Here is a 20,542-nt window from a genome sequence, read left to right as displayed (position 1 = left end):
AAAAACATAAACCAGAAATGATTAACACAAAACATGGTGCGTTAGAAATTAGGTGATAAAAAAGAATATTAATGATGATATCAATATGTTGGTGGGCATAGATGGAAGAGAAGGAATCGGTGCGTCACAAACCGGACCCACTGACCTGCCCGGTCAGTTGAGGGGTAGTGAAAGCGCCATCATAATGGCACATGTCAGGGCTGCCTCCTGGCGCCTTGTTCACAATGGGGTAGAAGAAGTCATCAACGGAAGATTGCTAAAGGTCGTCTTTGATCTCATCAAGTGGGCGATTGACATGTGAAATACATTAGGTGCAAGAAATTCATCAGTACTTCTCGTTGTCTGACCAATGGAATATTTAAGCTTTGAAATGTCCTTGCCTTTTCCAGGTTCAGAGGTATGGTGCGATGCTGTTTAATGCTCATTCGGGAATTAAATCATCTGAATTGCCCAGGCTACTGTTGACTGCTTGAATACGGATTGAGTGAGTGAGTTTTGGATCTGTGACGCCTTTAGCAATATTCCAGCAATAACAAGGCGTGGGACACCAGAAATGGCCTTCTCATATTTGAGAAATCGAACACGGCCAATCGGAGTGGCGAATGGTCGCGTAATCAGTGGGCTAGCTTACCATCCCTTTATTAGTAGGATGTTCGCCGGATTTCACAATATATTGGGGTCACTAAAAATGGCTTCATACTTTGTACTAATGGTTTGAGTCGAAAACATACAAGATAGATAGCAGGCTTGATTCAAGATCAGAATTTACGGGTATATGTTTCTGTGGCCTTTGTTTTTGGGGTATTTAAGAATAGGTTGTGAATAACATGCACATAGTGAGTGACAAACGTATGGGCATGCAATGACGATCCCATTGAGAAATTAGATTTTGAGAAAACTATATTTCGCAACAAAAGCCTTCTCTTTTAACCTTCTCATTTAGTCTGGTTCTTGGTTTTCTCTGCGCTACAACATCGTTTGACAATGACATATTACTTTCCAGATATGATATTTCGTCATATCACCAAATGTACTGTGAAAAAGGTCAAAGGGCAGACAATGCCCTTTAGAGTGAGTGAGTGAGTGAGTGAGTGTGGTCCAGCAATATCACGGCGGGGGACACCATAAATGGGCTTCACATATTGTACCCATGCCGGGAATCGAACCCGAATCTTCGGCGTGACGAGCGAACGCTTTAACCACTGGGCTACCCGACCGCCCCGCAACCTTTAGAGTAACCCAAGCACCGGGTTGTCCTTTAAGAAAACAGCTTTCTGTGTCACTCAATTATGAAAAGGTTGAATCGATTAATTGTCCCGGTGCAGATGGAGTGTTTTGTACTGTGTTATGTTCAGTTAACTATACCCCGATGAACGGCAGTTGTAAACTCGCTGTTGTATACTCCAATACTCTTGTCACGAAAGTATTGACCCTCGATCAAAGTCTTCATTACCCTCGGTAAGCTCACCTTCTTGTAATTACATTCGTATGGATCCAGCTGTTCAAGTAAATACCTCGTATAATCCGCAAATACTACTCAATGACACATCGGAACAGCGTGATGTGCTATCTTTTAATAGAGAAAGAATTTTTTGTGTACACATTTTCTATATATTTTTTCGTTATCTAGAGATATTCAAATTTGGCGATGCATTCCGACGTTTAACTTACTATAAGTGTTTAATGTCGCCTGAAGGACACAGTTGTATTCTCGACTGCAGATTCCAGTTATACTGTCTGATGACAGCTTCATCGATCTACATATCTTCTTAGTTCAGGTATAGGTATCACAGGCGGTATTGTCTCGAGTGAGGTCGGGTATACAAAGGCCTGGAACATCCACTCAGTGGACGATGTAAGAGGGACTTAGGGTACACTTAGTTCAGATATGTGGTGAAGAGTAGAAGACACAGTAGTAATAAACAGAAAGTAAGTCTAGGATATGCAGGAAATATAGGAAGCGGGAGACATAGTATAGTGAGGTTGAGATATGGTACAGTTAGAGTGAGATAGAGTATATAGGTATGCTATATATAAATATGAAATCAATATTGATTTGTGTTATGCGTAAGGAACAGTATAATTGTGAGGTAAAATGCAGTTGGGTTAGTGTGAGATTTGGCGGTATAGGTATGAGATATAGCACTGAGATTTAGTTTGCTGCGATAAGTGTGAGATAGCACATTAAGTATGATATATAACGTTGTAGGTATGAGATATAGCACTGTGTGTGAGATTTAATATGCTGCGATAAGTGTGACATAGTACAGTTAGTGTGAGATATGGCGGTGTGTATGCGGTTATAAGTGTGAGATAGTAAATTAAGTATGAGATATAGCACTATTGGTATGAGATATAACACTGTGTGTGAGATTTAGTAAGCTGCTATACGTGTGAGAGACTACAGTAAGTATGAGATATAACACTTTGTGTGGGATTAAATTTACTGTAATAATTGTAGAGTTAGTGTCAGATATGACGCTATAGGTATGAGATATAACACTCTGTGTGAGACTTAGTATGCTATTATAAGTGTACAGTTAGTGTGAGATATGACGCTTCAGGTATGAAATATAACACTGTGTGTGATCTAGTATTCCATTATAAGTGTACAATTAGTGTGGGCTATGACGCTATAGGTATGAAATATATCACTGTGTGAGATTTAGTATGATATTATAAGTGTACGGTTAGTGTAAGATATGACGCTATAGGTATGAAAAATATCACTATGTGAGATTTAGTATGCTATTATAAGTGTGAGATAGTACAGTTAGTATGAGATATGACGCTGTAGGTATGAGATATAGCACTTTGTGTGATATTTAGTGTGCTATTATAAGTGTGAGATAGAACAGTTAGTGTGAGATATGACGGTATAGGTATAAGATATAGCACTGTGTGTGAGATTTAGTATGCTATTATAAGTGTGAGATAGAACAGTTAGTGTGAGATATGACGGTATAGGTATGAGATATAGCACTGTGTGTGAGATTTAGTATGCTATTATAAGTGTGAGATAGTACAGTTAGTATGAGATATGACGGTATAGGTATGAGATATAGCACTGTGTGTATGAGATTTAGTATGCAATTACAAGTGTGAGATATAACACTATGCGTTTGGGATATATCACTCTAAGTAAGATTTAGCATAGTATTTGTGAGCAATAACACAGTAAGTGTAAGATATAACACTCTAAGTAGGAGATATAGCACTATAAGTGAGATATATAACGCTATAAGTATAAATCATCACCTGCAAGTATGTCTTGGCGCCCGGTGCCCGTGTTTTGAACTGTACAGACAGCATAGGGAAGACGAAGATATTCGCCATGATGCCAACAGCATACCAGAAAGGTCCCGCGATGCCATTCTGGAAAAGAAACCACGAGAGATAATTTATTCTGTGTATCTGCAACGCATAATTAAATGTGTGTGATACACTCCCAGGGTTAGTCCCTCTACAGACCCCTGAGTATATATCAATAACACAATTCACCTCACTTCCAGCGTGTACTCATACCTATTTCTTTGCATTTTCTCTTTTTTTTACCAATTCTGGTAGAGAGTATGAAGTGCTGGAAATACCACAGCGCTACTTCAGTAAAACAGTACAGGGTCTACCAAGACTTACATCAAGCGAAGTTGTATTGGATAGTCTAGATCTTATTACCATTCAGGCATACATTGATAAAAATTAAAACAAGCTCGGCTCGTATTTGGTAAACTGTGTCGGTCTAGCTGTGACTTCTATTTCAAACATTTATTTATTGGCAGACTTGGCAGACGATCGTGTCCATGTCATGAGTGATTATATAGCTAATTGTAATGTACCCAGTAAACGTAAATGGACTAGTCATGTGAATGAAAAGATAAGAAATGTAAATTCTGTTAGGCTTTTGAAACAAATGTGCGACCGACAGGACCTGTTAAGATATACTGGTATCAGATCAGAAGGTCAATACAGGATTTGGCAATTTTCTTTACGATTTCCTTCAACGTTTTATGTTCTGTCTGATTAAGTCAAAATAGGATGCTCTAAGATAGAATCGCGAGAAAGTCATTGCGGACCTGTTGCCAATGACATAGTCAAACACATTTTTATGTCATGTACTATTAATATGCAAGAAAGAAATGAAATGTTCGAAAATATCTTTGATATCACAGATGCGAATTCCTTTGTTGACCTTTGGTCGAATGATGATGATGTCTTTCCTCTGAGGCGGAATGCCTGATTGCATGAAAGACCATGAGCTTGAGATATGGGGCGAAACTATGTTACTAGTCTCTGATTATGTTAACAAGTGGTAGCATTTGTTCATACCCCCTTCACTATAACTCCCCGTGTTTTTCAGGTGAACAATTGATTTGCCTTTGCATGTGTTTGTGACGGATGCCGACGGTGGATACGCAAACGGTTTCGCGAACGCCTGGTAGCATCACAATTTGTTAGTGGTTCATTAACGCATGCTTATGTTGTCGGAATCGTATAATCGACTTTGTCGCTTTTAATTGTCGACTAAATTGTGAGATGTTATCCCATTTTATGACCTTTACGCGGAGTTTTCACATCTCCTAACTCGCTGTCGCTTACTTTCCAATGAAACTTGTGTGCATTCGGTAGAGAAGGACATGCTTACCCTTTTCGCGAACACCTGGTGTCATCACGTTTTGAATTATTCAATGATGAAATGGATGGGGTAGAAGTTATCACAACGTTGTCGACTCCCCAACTCAATGGTTAAGTAAGGTAAGCGAAATAAAGTCATCGGGGAAGCTTTTGCCATCCCACATTATGTAATGCCATTTCTCTAAATTCAAGTTAAACCAAACCGATTTCCAGGATCTACCATGATAAGACAGACACATGCCTAATATAAATGATTTTGTAAAATTAATAATCATTCGCTTTTTATATAAACCGGCATTTAGTACTGTCGACGGGAAAAATTGGCATTTACCATCTTCTTAACTATTGCATGCGCATCCAAACAGATTCATTGCTCTGAAATGGAGTTGATTTAATACAAATACTGGTCAGTGTGCCAGACATTTAACGCATAAACCCACCTCTTCCTTCATTGACGTACATTTGAACATCCCTACTTTATAACAGTAGTCATAAAGCCGAAAGCTACGATGGAATAATCTTCAATATCTCCATTTAATTAAAAGACAAGGAGTTGCTTCGTGATGGAAACAAAAAAAAGAGTTCAACTGTTTTTTTCAGAATAATTAACCCTTAAGTGAACCTAAATCGTCACTTTATTCTGGTCTATTTTTTGTATTTGCCTTCTATTATTTTACATCTTCACTAAGGTAATAAGTCATTCATACAAATACAAGCCTGTCTTCCAATCAGACACCGAAAATACCAGCAAATTAATTGTAAATAGAGGTAATAAATACGTAATTCACAAAATCATCAAGCGCACCGTCATGTGCGATTCTTGTGATTGTCCCGACTGTCTGATACGGCGAAGAGGCTACAATGTCAGTGACAGCATCACGGCGTGGCGTTGTGGCAAGCGACACGGACACAATGAAGACGTTGATAAGTTGGCATTTTGAGTGGTCGAGCGATACGCGACTCAACTGATTATGGGGGGAACATTCTTCATCGATCCCGTCTGTCAATCTGGAGGTTCACACAACTGTCTGGCGTTAATTACGCTCTCATTTAACAGACAATTATCAGCGATCTGTGACGCACACTCACGTTCCACACTGTCCACGCTTCTGTTCCACTCATGCTTTCAGTTTGAATTACAAATAAACACGAAGAGCGATACGCGCTCTGACACGGCACTTTAAGACGAAAGGCTGTTTGTAGAAACAGCAACGGCGTCCAGCTTGGTTGTGTTTTTTGCGGACATTTTTGCAATGAGATATTGAAATCAAGATCAAAGTCAACATTAGTTGTGAATTAAATTTTTAAAAGCCGCCTTGATACAATTAGTAAGCTATAAAACGTTGGAAATATTTCATCTGTGTGATTTCATTTGTAACAGTTCAATCATTTAATGACGTGTCATTAAATAACGAAATCATGTTAAAGGCGTTTTTTGCTCCCTTGACCAAATTTGCAGTTCCAGCCTGACGCTGTTATTGGTGGATATGGAACCATGCATCCAAGGAATGGTAATAAACACCCGCATCACTGGCTACGATTCCGGGGGAGAATACAGTTCAAAATCTTGTCTCTTGCGTACCAGTCAGTACTCCCCACCATCTGTACCAACTCTTAGTACTGGGTATCGCTAAACAAAGATCTGAGGACATCCCATTACGGGTCACGTCAGACCGACCTTGCGCGAATTTTGACCGACCCATGACTGACAAAAAGTCGACATTAGCCAATCAGAAGTCAGATTTCTCGTGCTTTAGGGCACTAATTTCAAATTGGCGACAACGCTCCGAAATATATTTTGACAAATTCTCGATTACAAATTTGAAACCTGAACAAAAGAACATTCTGGAAAGGCTAATATATGATCTAGATATTATGGATTCAGTCGTTAAACCCGTAACTATCGTTCGGAATACCTCGAGTTAAAGTTTTCGACATTGCACGATGAGAAATCACATTCCGACTGTCACTTTCATGATCTGGAAAGCGACGCTCTGATTGGTCGGAAGAATTAGGTCATTCTAACGTGACCCCTAATGGGATGTCCTCAGATCTTTGTTTAGCGGTAGCGAGAACTAAGATCTGATTTTAATGAGATTGCACCCTTTGAGAATTTTCGTTCAGCTGACAAGTTCCTCCTTCCTGTACCTCCCAACTTTACAGCATGCCGCTGCAGGACTGTGGCATTCCCTCCCCATACACCCAAGATGCGCCCCTCCATTAACCGCCTTTAAATCCCAACTAATGACCCATCTATTTCAGCAATATTGATATTTATTGACAGTCTGTTTGTGTGAGCTTAGGGTATGTCCAGGGGGCGTGGAATTATAGCACTTTACAAGTGGTCTCATTAATTAATAATCTCAATGATAATGATAATAATACTATATATGGGAGGCCGGGGTTTGATTAACGTTGGGGCTCTTCATGATGTAATTGTTTTGTGCACTTTTACACACATTTATTGGTCTGATGATCCTCTTGTGAAGCATGTCAAAACTCATGATGAAAACAAGGCATTCCACAGTTTAAACGAACCAAGGATGAGGGACATATTCTCAATGTCAGCGTTAATTTTGCTGATGGTTCTGTACTGCTGGACGGTAGAAAAATGAGTGTCAACCAAGTGAAGTGCCATATAAAATTGGCCCAGGCTCAGCTTTTCAAGGAGAGGCTATCTGAACGACTTCACGTTAAACTGCGACATGGTATCTCAGTGTGCTAGCACTATAAGTCGGCATCAGTCCGGACTAGTACAAGCAGCCACACACACATACACGTGCATGCACGTCGCTATATAAGTGCAATAATCTTGGACGCGACGTTAAACCCCATTTCACCTCACCTCAGTGATCCATTCATTTTTACCGCTAATTTCACTTTCCCGGCCAATGGAATCTGTTTCGTTCAAAAATCGAGACTGGTCATACTTTTGTATTGACGTTTTTATATTTAAGATGGGCAATAGTATTAAATACTTCGCAGTTTGATTGATACATTGATCTTCGTCAGGCCATGGTGACAACGCATAATGACTACAATCGTTTGATGAAAAGGATGATTCAACTAATGATGGATTTTTCAACTTATAAATATTCTCTCTCCTAATAATTTGTAGTTCTTCATTACAGTCAATCTTAGTCTATAACTCTTTATTCTCACTATTAATATCGTAATATTCATGAAATACCTAAACCCTAAACCCAAAACGGACGCAAAACACGAAAAGAAATTGTATTAATTTTTGGTGTGTTTTCACTGGCAGTAAACTATCCTTATTCAGTTCGTAAAGTCACTATGAATTTATATCAGACAATTAGCAAGCATTTCTGATGTGAATATCATCCGAGGATTGTCAGCAATTCCCTTACCACCCCACGTTCCTGTAATCCGCAATATGAATCTTGGCAATAACAGAACACAGCGCATCATGACAATTACAGAGGGAAACGGCACCTGTGGTTACGACAAAAAGCTGCATCGATATAAAGGTGAAGATAACTAGGAATTATCTGAAATTTGCTCCCTCAATGGCGCAGCCGGCTTGGCAAGACGTGCCGAGATTGCACAATGTGAGGACCTAATGTTCAGGTACATTGGGTGCAATTGGGGGCAACCAGATTAGGCGCGATATGGAACATCGTGATGAGGGTCATACGGGTTAATGCATTTGATAACATCCAGATTGTGCTGATGAAGATGTTGTGGGTCAATTATTTTGTAAGAATGGCTGTGTCGGGCTGGGTGAAACTTTACTGGTGTCAGGGTACCTTTGGTTGCGTTGATGTCATCGGTTTGGTTCTCTGTTCAAGTTGTCACCAGAAGAGTTGATGAAGAAGATGAGGATGTGATCATACAAAAACGTTAGGTTTAAGGATAAAATGATGAATTATTTTTATAATGCCAGGAATCGAATCGATTTTAAAAATTCTAATTTTAATGGATGGCGTTATCAAAATGTACGGGTGGGTGAACAATATTGAAATGACAATAATTACCAAAGTATTTGTTTTAGACGATTTCTGATACGATTGTTGTACGAATGGTTATGAGAGTTCGTGATGAACATTGTGGATCATCGTCGTATTGGACGATAATCCGATAGTTCATGCAATTTGTGTTTGTGGAATCGCAATTCATGATTACCCTTAATGGATTGCAAATGCAAAATATATTTATATCTGCCATGAAGAATACATTACATAAATCAAGGGAAATGATCGAAATACGCATCGTACCCTTAACTTGTAGGAAAACATATCGCCAATGTTTGGAAAAAACCCCATGAAGTACACAATTTTAAATCTTTGGTTGATTGAAACTCATGTTCCTTAATATGATTGGAAAATTGCCAAAAGCGATGAAAAACGCTATTAACTAACTTAAAAGGGACTTTCTACAAGCTAAAATTTCCGGGATTTGAGCTTAAAGAGAGTTAGCTCCAGGTAATCTAAAATAAAAGCCATATTTCTGACTATAATAACCATTCCACTAATGGTACAGAGTCAGGACTGAAGGCAAAGCTATGGCACATCTCATTTTGAGAAATATTGCCATGTGTTCGATTTATGAAAGGTATACTTTTATCAAGATATCGAGTTGAAAAAAGGTGACTCCCGAAGAACGGACAAATCTGTTACTCGGCAATACGACCTAAAGCGATGTAATGAAAACTACTACAAGTGTCTTAAAAAGCCGATAACACGTCACAGAAATCTGGAATTCCCCTTCACGGCATGCTCGTGCAAAACGTGATCCGAACCAGTGAACGTTGTGATTCGAACATGCTCATGCTTATTCAATTTATGGCGCATGGAACTTGTACAATTGTGTATTTGTAGAAGCTTAGAGCGGTCATTTCCTCAAGTGATAGCAAAGGAATGTGAGAAATCTTTTAGGTCTATTTCATTGGCAGGCGCAATTAATCATGATTAGTCGAACGAAAGCGAGGCTGGTTGGGCCTCAATTGCCATGCTGAGTGGGCTTAATTCTCCCAAGCTTCTCGGACAGTGTGCGGAGTGCATGATTAGCTAAAGTCGCTTTCCTTATTAGCTGCTAGCGTCTATAATAGAATACTATGGTTTTACCTGGAGGTGCGGGGATGTAAATTGTGAGGCATCAGTGACATATTTGCTACAAAATTACAGAAATCGATAGAAGTAGTTCAATAATGATCAGTTTTGTGGTATATTTAACGAGATGTGCACGCTGTAGATTTCGTTCGGAGTCTAGGTGTTTTTCTGGTGTCATTTTTGAGGCATGTAATATTTGATTTTTAAATTGCCACATTGAGGTCGAATGTACTTTCGGCGTTCAACATTGAGTGAAATCTTGTTAACTTTTGTGACGACGCCCGTCTATGATATACAGAGAAGTCATACAGTAAACTACGTTTATAACGAACTGACGGATATGACGAACTTATTGTTTTTGTCCCGGCCATTGCTGTATATGTGCTGTATATATGCTTATAACGAAATCCGGTTATAACGACCTAATATTAGTGGCCCATTTGAGTTCGTTATAACCGTAGTTAACTTTATTTGGAAACTGTGAGTATTTTGGGTTTAACGACCCTTTGAACAATATTTTAGTTATATCACAGTATTCCTGATGCAAGAGGAAAGTAGTTTCGCGAACACCTGGTGTCATCACTGGTTGATAGTAATTCATAAACACATCCTGATTATACAGTCGGAATCGTCCAATGAACTACTTTTAGCAGTGAATTCTTTAGCTTATGGAAAGGGATGTATCGCTTGATAACTCTGAACTCCTTCTGGCTTCTATAAGAGTTAATACACACCATTCAACATGACATTACACGTGCGCGTGTCCACATCGGCGAGAGGGACACACAGACAGACTCGCTACGTCACATCCAAAGTTCACACAACTCGTGATATCGGTAGTTGCGTATCTGAGGTATGTTGACATCGCTTCTGTTAAGGCGTTTACAATCTTGGTGAAACGTACGAGCATGTATGGCGCTGACAAAACTAGAAACATAATCAGGTCGAACCTGGATGCGGACATAGGTTTCTGGCATGAAAATGCACGCCGAAACATAACGCCTTTTGACGACGGGTACAACCTTGCGCCCAAACGGCACCAATGATGTACCTTTGTCAACAATATAATCCAACCGGTACCACGAAGTGTTAAATGATATATCGAATTAAAAGAGTTCGTGTTAACGAGGTTTCCCTGTACTTCAAAGTTGTTTAATGCCACGCAGGTGGTGTTTGAATCAATTTCGTCGTGAATGGATCGTGAATTTAAAGTTAACACAAGATTGTTGGAAATATTGATCATTAAACGTGAACGCCATTAAATACAATTTGAAGATGAGCAAAGAATGATAAGAGGAATGTAAAACTTCCCAGGAACAATCAATACCCGCATGTTTCTGTATATCTGACAAAATTGCATCGAAATGATAAAATCTAGGAATGAAGCAATAAAACTAGATAACAAAAAATTAGTCTAATTTTTTTTTTTTTAGAATAATGTAAAACGTAACTGGTATTTGAGAAATATGCTGTTTCTGGTTGGGTGACGACATGATTAAGGATATAACTCGGTGGTATGTTTAAATACCAAGTCGGGGCCTCATATACTAGTGGTTGATAGCATGAGCAACAATGACACACATCCACGTTACATAGTGTAACCATTTTACTAGAGATAATCATTGATGTTCGCATCTTCACGACCCGAAATGCCCCTTGGACACACCGTAAAATAATTGTTGCAGTTAGCTTGTTATTCAACTATGCACAAAACAGTATTCTAGCTGTATGACAGCGGCGTATAACAACTGAGTCTTGATTTTACAGCCAGTGATTGACTTAACGATATATATCACGATACTAAACATGACATCATCACTATTCGATAGTCATTGATGCACACATACTTACAATTATGATTATGGTAAACTTCTGAGATCCTCATCATTGGGCCTCCCACCCATAATAATTTCACCCACCCTGATATAACGGTATACTATTCAAAGTGGCGTTATACTCACTCACTCTTATGCTTATGGTAACGATTTTGTTGCTTTCATAACTCCATGATCCCTATAACAATATTATACTCACTTCACATATCACTATATTGGTTTTATTTGAACTAAAGGGGCGGTTATGGTAGCATGTGTTATGTTACATGTACACAGTACACAGCGTGAGTGAGTGAGTTGGGTTTAACGCCGCTTTGAACAGTATTCCAGTTATATCACGGCTTGTCAGCTTCTATTGGAAGCAATTTGAAGTAATGCAGATCTCAGACGTTTACCACTTCGGTGAAACCACGAGAACGGGTATGGTGCTGACAACCTAGAAACATGATCAGCCCGGTTAGAACAGATCTTCAGCAACACAATCTTGCCGTTAGAGGCGACGATGCTTGTTGTATGAGACGACTAAAGGGATCGGGTGGTCGGGTTCGCTGACTTTGTTCATGCATGTCGTCTTATGAGATAGTAAATCACATAATGTATAACATTCTTAATCAATAAGAAAACGTATTTAAATTGGATATAACCAAATTACCTTTGTGGCCAATGTTGCGCTGTGCAAAATATCCCCAGGCCAGAAAAGCTGAGAGGCGACGGTGACGGCAGTGAGACTCAGGGAAACGTTGCCACCGGCGTCAAACGTTGTGTCGAGGTTGTGCTCATCGTGAAACACGTATTTCCTTACTGCGTTATGGATGAGTGCGAGGATGACAGAAAAACCGCCAAAGCCGAGGAGCATCAGTAGCGCCGTGTCATGCTTCTCCAGAACAGCCTTCACCCTGCAACACAAGGGAGATAACTGTCATTGACGAAAATAATGAAGATGTAAAATGTTGGTGATGCCATGATTATGTCAACATATTTGCATACTACTTCTACTTCTACTACTACTACTTCTACTACTACTACTACTACTACTGCTACTACTACTACTGCTACGACTGCTGCTGCTACTACTTCTACTGCTACTACTACTACTACTACTACTACCACCACCAACACCACTACTTCAACTATAGCTACTACTATTACAACTACTACTACTACTACGACAACCACTACGGCTACCTCTGCTACTACTACTACTACTACTACTACTACTACCACTCCTACTTCTACTTCTCCTCTCACCACTACTACTACTACAACTACTACTACTTCTTCCGCTAATACTACTACTACCACTACCACTACTACTACTACTACAACTATAGCTACTACTACTATTACAGCTGCTGCTAGTACTACTACCACTACTCCTATCACCATCACAACTACTACCACTTCTACCTCTGCTACTACTACTACAACCACCACTACTACTACTCTCAACATCATAACTACTACTACTGCTTCTACATCACTACAACTACTACCGACCCGTGAAGATCCGGGGTAGAATAGGTCTTCAGCAACCCAGACTTGCCATAAAAGGCAACTATGCTTGTCGTAAAAGGCGACTAACGGGATCGGGTGGTCAGGCTCGATTTGGGCTGACTTGGTTGATGCATGTCATCGATCCCAATTGAGTGGATCGATGCTCATGATATCAATCACTGGAGTGTCTGGTCCAGACTCGATTATTTACAGACCGCCGTCATATAGCTGGAATATTGCCGAGTGCGGCGTTAAACAACAAACCAACCAACAACTAGTACCACCACTACTATTACTACTACTACGACTACTACTACGACTACTACTGCTCCTATCACCATGACAACTACTACAGAGACTATAGCTACTCCTACTATTACAGCTGCTGTTGCTACTACAACTACCACTACTCTTCTCACCATCACAACTAGCACTACTACCATTACTACTACTACTACTACTACTACTTCTACTACTACAGAGACTACTACTACTATTACTACTACTACTACTACTACTACTACTACTTCTACTACTACAGAGACTACTACTACTACTACAACTACCACTACTCTTCTCACCATCACAACTAGCACTACTACTATTACTACTACTACTACTACTACTACTTCTACTACTACAGAGACTACTACTACTATTACTACTACTACTACTTCTACTACTACTACAGAGACTACTACTACTACTACAACTACCACTACTCTTCTCACCATCACAACTAGCACTACTACCATTACTACTACTACTACTACTACTACTACTACTACTACTACTACTACTACCCCTACTTCTACTACTACAGAGACTACTACCAACTCACCATCCACTTCACACACCATCGTTACCTAATTGGTCACAATCACTAATTATAAAAAAAACCCCCCAAAAATGCTGCATAGTATACATATTATATTTCTGTTCGGTCTTGTTACCCCAGGACATTTCCCAGACATCGTTATCCACATACCTACATAGTGGACGCTGTACCGTCAGCATTACATAGCGTTATGCGTTACCGTAGAGTCACCTCGCAAATGTATTCAACCTTTATTCAATCCACTTTACAGCCAAGATTCAATTTAAAGGATTACTGTTGGGTCTCCTGTTGAAGTACACACCATTAAACACAGTGTTTTGACATTATTTAAACTTATCTAGTTTAAACATAACTCATTAATCGAATTGTAAAACCATATTAAATTGGAATCCCCCTCCCAGAGGTCTGTCTGGTATATAATGAAAATAACGTCGGTTCTTACATGATCGGCATGGGTGGACACGACCCAAACTCGTCAATAACGGTACTTTAACACTGTCAATGAGGCACCCAATTGGGATACCATGATATGTATCAACCAAGTCAGCGAGCCTGACCACCCGATCCTGTTGGTCGCCTCTTACGACAGGCATAGCCGCCTTTTACGACAAGCATAGGTAGCTGAAGTCCTATTCTACCCTATTCGTCACGGGTCCGGTAAAAATATAAATTATTGGCTAGTCAAAAAACTGTCACAATTGTGCTTTTGCAAAGCTCTAGATACGCTTTTGTTTATTTGAGTATTTTACCCATGATTTTGTTCTTTAATGAGTATCCACAATTTTTAGTGCGTATTCAATTTTATTCCACGTTTCTTTCAATTTAGGTATTTCAACTTGAAAACCTGTTTCGTAACATTCCCTGTAAATACTGTAAAACCAAATGAATTGTAGTTAAACCCATGTTTTACTGAATGTAACTGTCAGTAAATGAATTCGCAATCGGCTGATACGCAATAGTTTATCTGACAGTTTATACCCATGTTTTATTTCGATTCCGTTTTTATAGTTTTGGTTGCGTATTTAATACCCTAGGGATTTGATTTGTCTGCGTATTTAACTTTATTTAATGCGTATATTACGCAAATACGCAGCTTATCTACAACTGTGCTATGGGTGAAAGGCAATATACTAGGATAATAAAACTTCAATACGACTATTACGTTGTGTTATTAAGATGCAATGTACAATAAACTACGGTTATAACGAACTCAAAGGGACCACTAAGTTTAGTTCGTAATAACCGAAGTTCGTTATAAGCATATATATGGCGTTTATACACAAATTGGCGGTGACCAAAAAACACAGTTTGTTATATCCGTAAGTTCGTTATAAACGTGTTCGTTATAAACGTAGTTTTCTGTACTTGTATAACAAAGCGTACAGTACTTGTCGCTAGTGTGTCATTTAAAAGCAATATAAACTGCAGGACAAGAAGATTTGCCCAAAAACGTAAACACATTTATCGAAACGATACTTGGCTGAAAACAGTTACTTAATCATTGCAAAATTAGGGACGAAATACAACAATCATACCCCTATCAAATCCAACAGCTTCGAATAACCATTTCTTGTATGTTTCATTTTTAGCCACATCAAACATGGGTCTATACTTTATTTTGCCCGGCAGTTTATAACTTCATCGCCAACAACACGAAGACATTGTGATTCATCAATAGAATAAATGTAGATTGGGTGTTCAGGCCTGGTGACTTGGTTCATTGCGTGTCATTGCAAAATGAAGACTATATATTAATATCGTCAGTGTCAACATATAATTATATTATATTAATAGTTAATAGTCAGTATCAACATATAATATAATATATTAAGGCATCATATTAAACATAATTTAGTTTTAATTGTCATAACTGTTCTATATGGATGGTATTGCATGAAAACAGTTATCCCTCATTGTTAAAATTGTGCGGAGTCCTATCAATCTATATAAATGCACCGCGATTGTCAGTATTACGCTGCGAAGGTTAATGTTATTAAAACACTTATTTTACCCGTCATTGTGCGATTGCAGTCTAGTGAAGCACAATGGACGACAGTGTAAACATGTGCATGCCACGATAAGAGTTAAATACATTCTGCCGTCAGCTGTCTATGTGAGGCCAATATATTAATTTACTTCATCAATGTCAAATGGGATTTAAAATGTCAAAATGCCGTTAGAAGTATCAATTACGTAAAGATCGGACGAAATGACAGCCTCTGAACGCACACTTCTCATATCAACTAAATCTGTATTATCAAAAGGATAAATTTGAAAAGTTCGCCTGTTTCATTGACCACGCAATCTCCCTCTTAAACACCAAAGCAATCAAGGCTTCATGAATATGTTCAAGGCAAACGTCTGTGTTTAGTTCTGTTTTATTTCATTATAAATAGTCCGGGGGAACACTGTTCGGTGCAGCTGTATGGAACAATCAAGTCATAGTACAAAGCAGGCTTAGAAACGCGCATCTAATTCTTCTCTCTACCGCTCGTATCATTGACTTTTTACAGGTGTGATACAATCGATTTTGTGTACCGTCTGAAAAGGGCAATTTTAGAATAATATCAGATCCAATTAAATTAATTTTCCTATCGGTGAAACACAATATGTGAGGATCCCCACGGCAGTAGTGAAATTGGCTGGCGTTGATGGCTATATTTAAATGAGGATCTTGTCCCCTGGTCATATCCCTCGTGTGGCGGATGGCATTAACATCAAAGAGGCCGATACATGTGACAATCATTTGTCAATTTCAAATAATGCTTGAATTTTAAGATAGCACTGAATCAAAAATTGCGGTCGTCCTTTTCGATCCGGTTAAGACCTTTGCTATCCGATTTGCTCCTATAAACTCAACTGGCTGTGTTCGACCCATTATCGGAAATCCTGCCACTGTTAGTTGTGGAATGGTCTTGCCTTTTCCTGTCATCTGGTGGTGACTGTGGAGTCTTGGTTTGATTAACTGCTTTAACGCTCTTGTTACTCAAGATCTGACGTTAACAACATCTCGCGGTGATTGAGAATTAACGCTAAAATAACTCCAACGGAAAAGGGCCATTTCAGAAACAAATTTGACAATTCTTTTGTTGGCATGTTTTAGCGTCGTTCCCGTGGTACTGCTGTCACCAGTAGACTAAATGAAGCTTTAAATACGCGTTAGCTTTGCCCTGTCAAACTGCGGGTAATTCACTTGCCTGCCATTGTCCGTATGATGGCGGCACTTGAGAGAGGTCGGCGAGAACGCCACATCAGTGGTTACGTGCAACGCTGTCCTGTTGAGGCTTCTTGTAAGGTCCTGCAGACTCGCTCTCACAGGAAGGAACATAACCGTCATTTGAAGAGAGCCGGGCGTCGAGTGTTTAAACGACGCAGTGAAAATTACGTGATCAAATATTTGATAAAGTGAAAACCTTAGAAAATGGTTATTGATTGATTGCCGCGACAGTTCCGTATAAATAGTTACACAGTCTCAGAATGAACTATGCTCCGTCTGTGAAGTATGAGCTAAACTGGTAATTTATAAAAACGACGTTAAAGTATAAACTTATACTCATCATTGGTGGTAGTGCAGGTTTTGAAGAACTGGTATCGGGTTTTAAATTGTTGGAACATAAACTAATATCTTCTCTAAGACGTATTACATTTTAGAATATATTTTTTGTCTACATAATGTCACATTTTAGCATGAAATAATACTTTGTCGGAATAGTGTCACAGTTTAGTATAAAATAAAACTTTGTCTAAATTGTGTCACATTGCAGCTTGAATTATACATAACAGTCACTGAAACATTACAAACAAAAGGTCCAAAAACGCATTTGGTACCTGTATCAAATACATCACCATCGAAAAAATAATTTCTTGTTTGTTTCAGTTTAGCACCATCAAACATTGATGTATACTTTCTTTTGCTTGGCAATACGTTTTAACATTTCAGCGCAAACTGATGGCTTGTCTAAATAGTGTTTCAGTTGTGAAATAAATGTTTCTATATTTTGAATGTTGTCATAGTTTTAGCGTAAAATGATACCCTGTCTAAATAGTATAACAATGTTTGCATGACCTGAGACGTTGTCTAAACAACGTTTACCTTCAGCATGAACCAATATAGGCCAAGTTACATCTATCCGACCCAATGTCTAAAATGTTTGGCCTATAAGTCATGGAAGCTTGGTTTTGATTGATACCTATCAAAAAACGTTTTTACAATCTCAAGTTGACATTGAATAACATACTTCATCACTAACGGTAATTGTTAAGTACACACAGTACCAGCTCATCTGTTTAAATATATTACACGCACTTTAATACCGCTGCAAATATCAGATAGAGAAAAAAAGTAGTTAACCAAACAACTGAACTGTATTTTTATGTGAAACGGAAAGGAAGTTAAGAAGCCCAGACACGTTTGTTTAACACGGGAGCAAAAAATGCAGAAGCCTAAAAAACGACTGTCAAGAGTTAAATTGAACAAGTTCTGTATTTTCCGCTGTTTGAGTTAGCTTTTCCATCACCCCGAGTTTAACAGTGAAATCACATGCCTCAGTGTTTGTCTATATTGAGTAATCAACCATATAACCCAGTTTGTATTCAATTTCGTTCGACAAGCTTTCATGAACAACCTCGGTCTGTTTGTACAAAACGTCGCGCCACTGTCCTACAGTAGGCGGATAGCTATTTAAAGGTTTTAATCTGTTTTGTAGCGAGATAAAGTAGGTTTTAAACGCAATATCAGTACTTTCTCATTTGAAGATGATAAAGCATGCTTATATTTATGATTTATGCTGTTGTTACGATCTTATTGATTTTTTTTAGTTTTCTGCATGTATTTATTCAGATGGTAGGTTAGAAAATTTTACATGATGGAATTTATTCTTCGTAAAATTTATAGGAATCTCCTTAAAATTCACATTTAAAAGATGCATAGATGCACTGCGATTACTGTTTTCCTTTTACTGCCTTATTATATAACCTTTGCTGCATTAAAGATCATCGAAATAATTTATATTTAACTGACACAAAATATTATATTATTATTGTAAAGAAAATGTCAAATCGTTTTATGCAATGTCATAAAGTGAGGATTGATTTGCTACAGGTAGTTATGATGAAAATAGCACTATGTCATAATAAAAGTTCATTTCAATTTTAAATGTTTTTACATTCCTAGAACCAAAACTTTGAATTCCAGCGAATGTTCAATTAAGTCAGTATTACTATCTTAAGATATTTGAAAGTCGCATAATCTTGTTCACAGCTATATCACATACTTGAAAGGTATCCACCAGTTTTTATGATACCTTGTTATCATATTGCATATAAAAGTCTATTAAACAATTACATCTTAACCTTTGACCCAATCTTTTATTGTAGGTGGTGTTAAGAACAGCCTTAATAGCGATTCAGACAATAAACAAATGCATCATACACTTTTGAACCATGCTGGTATTGTAAAGGGTCTTTAGAAAGAACCTTTCCCTAATGGAATTGTAGATGGTCTTTATGCCTTTCACTAATAGCGTCAGAAATAAAACAATTGCATCAAAAACTTTTCACCGAAGATCGTATTGCATACAGTCTTTAGACCTTCAGTTATGGCGAATAGGATTTATAAACAATTGAATCATACACATTGATCCAAGCTGTTATTGTAGATGGTCCTCAGACATTTCCTTGATAGAGTCAGATATTAAACACATGCATCATACACTTTGATCCAAGCTGTTATTGTAGATGGTCCTCAGACATTTCCTTGACAGAGTCAGATATTAAACCATGCATCATACACTTTGACCCAAGCTGTTATTGTAGATGGTCCTCAGACATTCCTTTATAAAGTCAGATATTAAACACATGCATCATACACTTTGACCCAAGCTGTTATTGTAGGTCTTTTGAAGTGCTTATAGACAGTCAGATGATTAATCAACGAACTATTTGCATCATTAACTTTAGATAGGAATACGTTAATGTCATTTACACATAAATACAACAGAAAACGCATCAATGATTACCCTTAATTGGATAACGCCACTTTTACAAGTAATTTGTGCCAAGTCAGATGAAATGAGACAATTAACGCCATGATAACGTTTTTCGAGCTGATGGTGTGTTAATACGCCCTAAGCAAAACGCACGCTAAAGATAAATGAGTTTCTACTGACAAAATGTCTTGTCAAGAAACAATTTCACAGCTAGACAATAAAGCACATGACACCACCCGCACAACCAATGCTCAACATAATGAAAAAAGGTACTTAATAATAATAAATGTGGCTGCCTCTTGGGTAAAAAATAAAAATAAATCACATTTGATCGTTAAGAAAAAATATGTTTACACCATGTCATGTAAAATCAATTGTAGTGCAACAATATTGAAAGACTAAGGCCACTCTGATTTGACTAAACTTTAAACAATGCCCAATTTCGCTTTGAAATCTCATTGCGAGCAGCTAAACCCATGTGCTTGAAAAACCACTCGACGTTACACGGGTCCGATAATGATGTGTGCCTCTATTTGTGAAGCTGGAATAGCCCTATTAGCCAGGCATGAATAAGACGCACAGTTATAATAAGGAACATTATATCGCCAAACAATCATATTAAGTTATGACACTCACAAAGCTGGGCTTCTGAAGACACAGCGTTCAATTTCCAAAGATGGCAGC

At 38.3% G+C, this 20,542-nt stretch overlaps 1 protein-coding gene across 1 annotated transcript in view; it reads right to left on the bottom strand.

The window, feature by feature from the left end:
* LOC139450059 (uncharacterized) overlaps nucleotides 1–20,542 on the bottom strand; it is a 50,689-nt gene that overhangs the window by 13,914 nt on the left and 16,233 nt on the right. Inside the window, exons 2-3 of the mRNA XM_071231698.1 lie at nucleotides 12,192–12,435; nucleotides 3,259–3,375 (exon numbers count right to left, since the gene is read on the bottom strand). Coding sequence (XP_071087799.1) covers nucleotides 3,259–3,375; nucleotides 12,192–12,435 — 361 coding nt within the window. The remainder of the gene's footprint in view (nucleotides 1–3,258; nucleotides 3,376–12,191; nucleotides 12,436–20,542) is intronic.

Source organism: Haliotis cracherodii, unplaced genomic scaffold (genome assembly GCF_022045235.1).
Source record: "Haliotis cracherodii isolate W230 unplaced genomic scaffold, xgHalCrac1.p SCAF_8, whole genome shotgun sequence".
Taxonomy (NCBI): domain Eukaryota; kingdom Metazoa; phylum Mollusca; class Gastropoda; order Lepetellida; family Haliotidae; genus Haliotis; species Haliotis cracherodii.
This window is presented reverse-complemented; position numbering and strand designations above follow the sequence as displayed.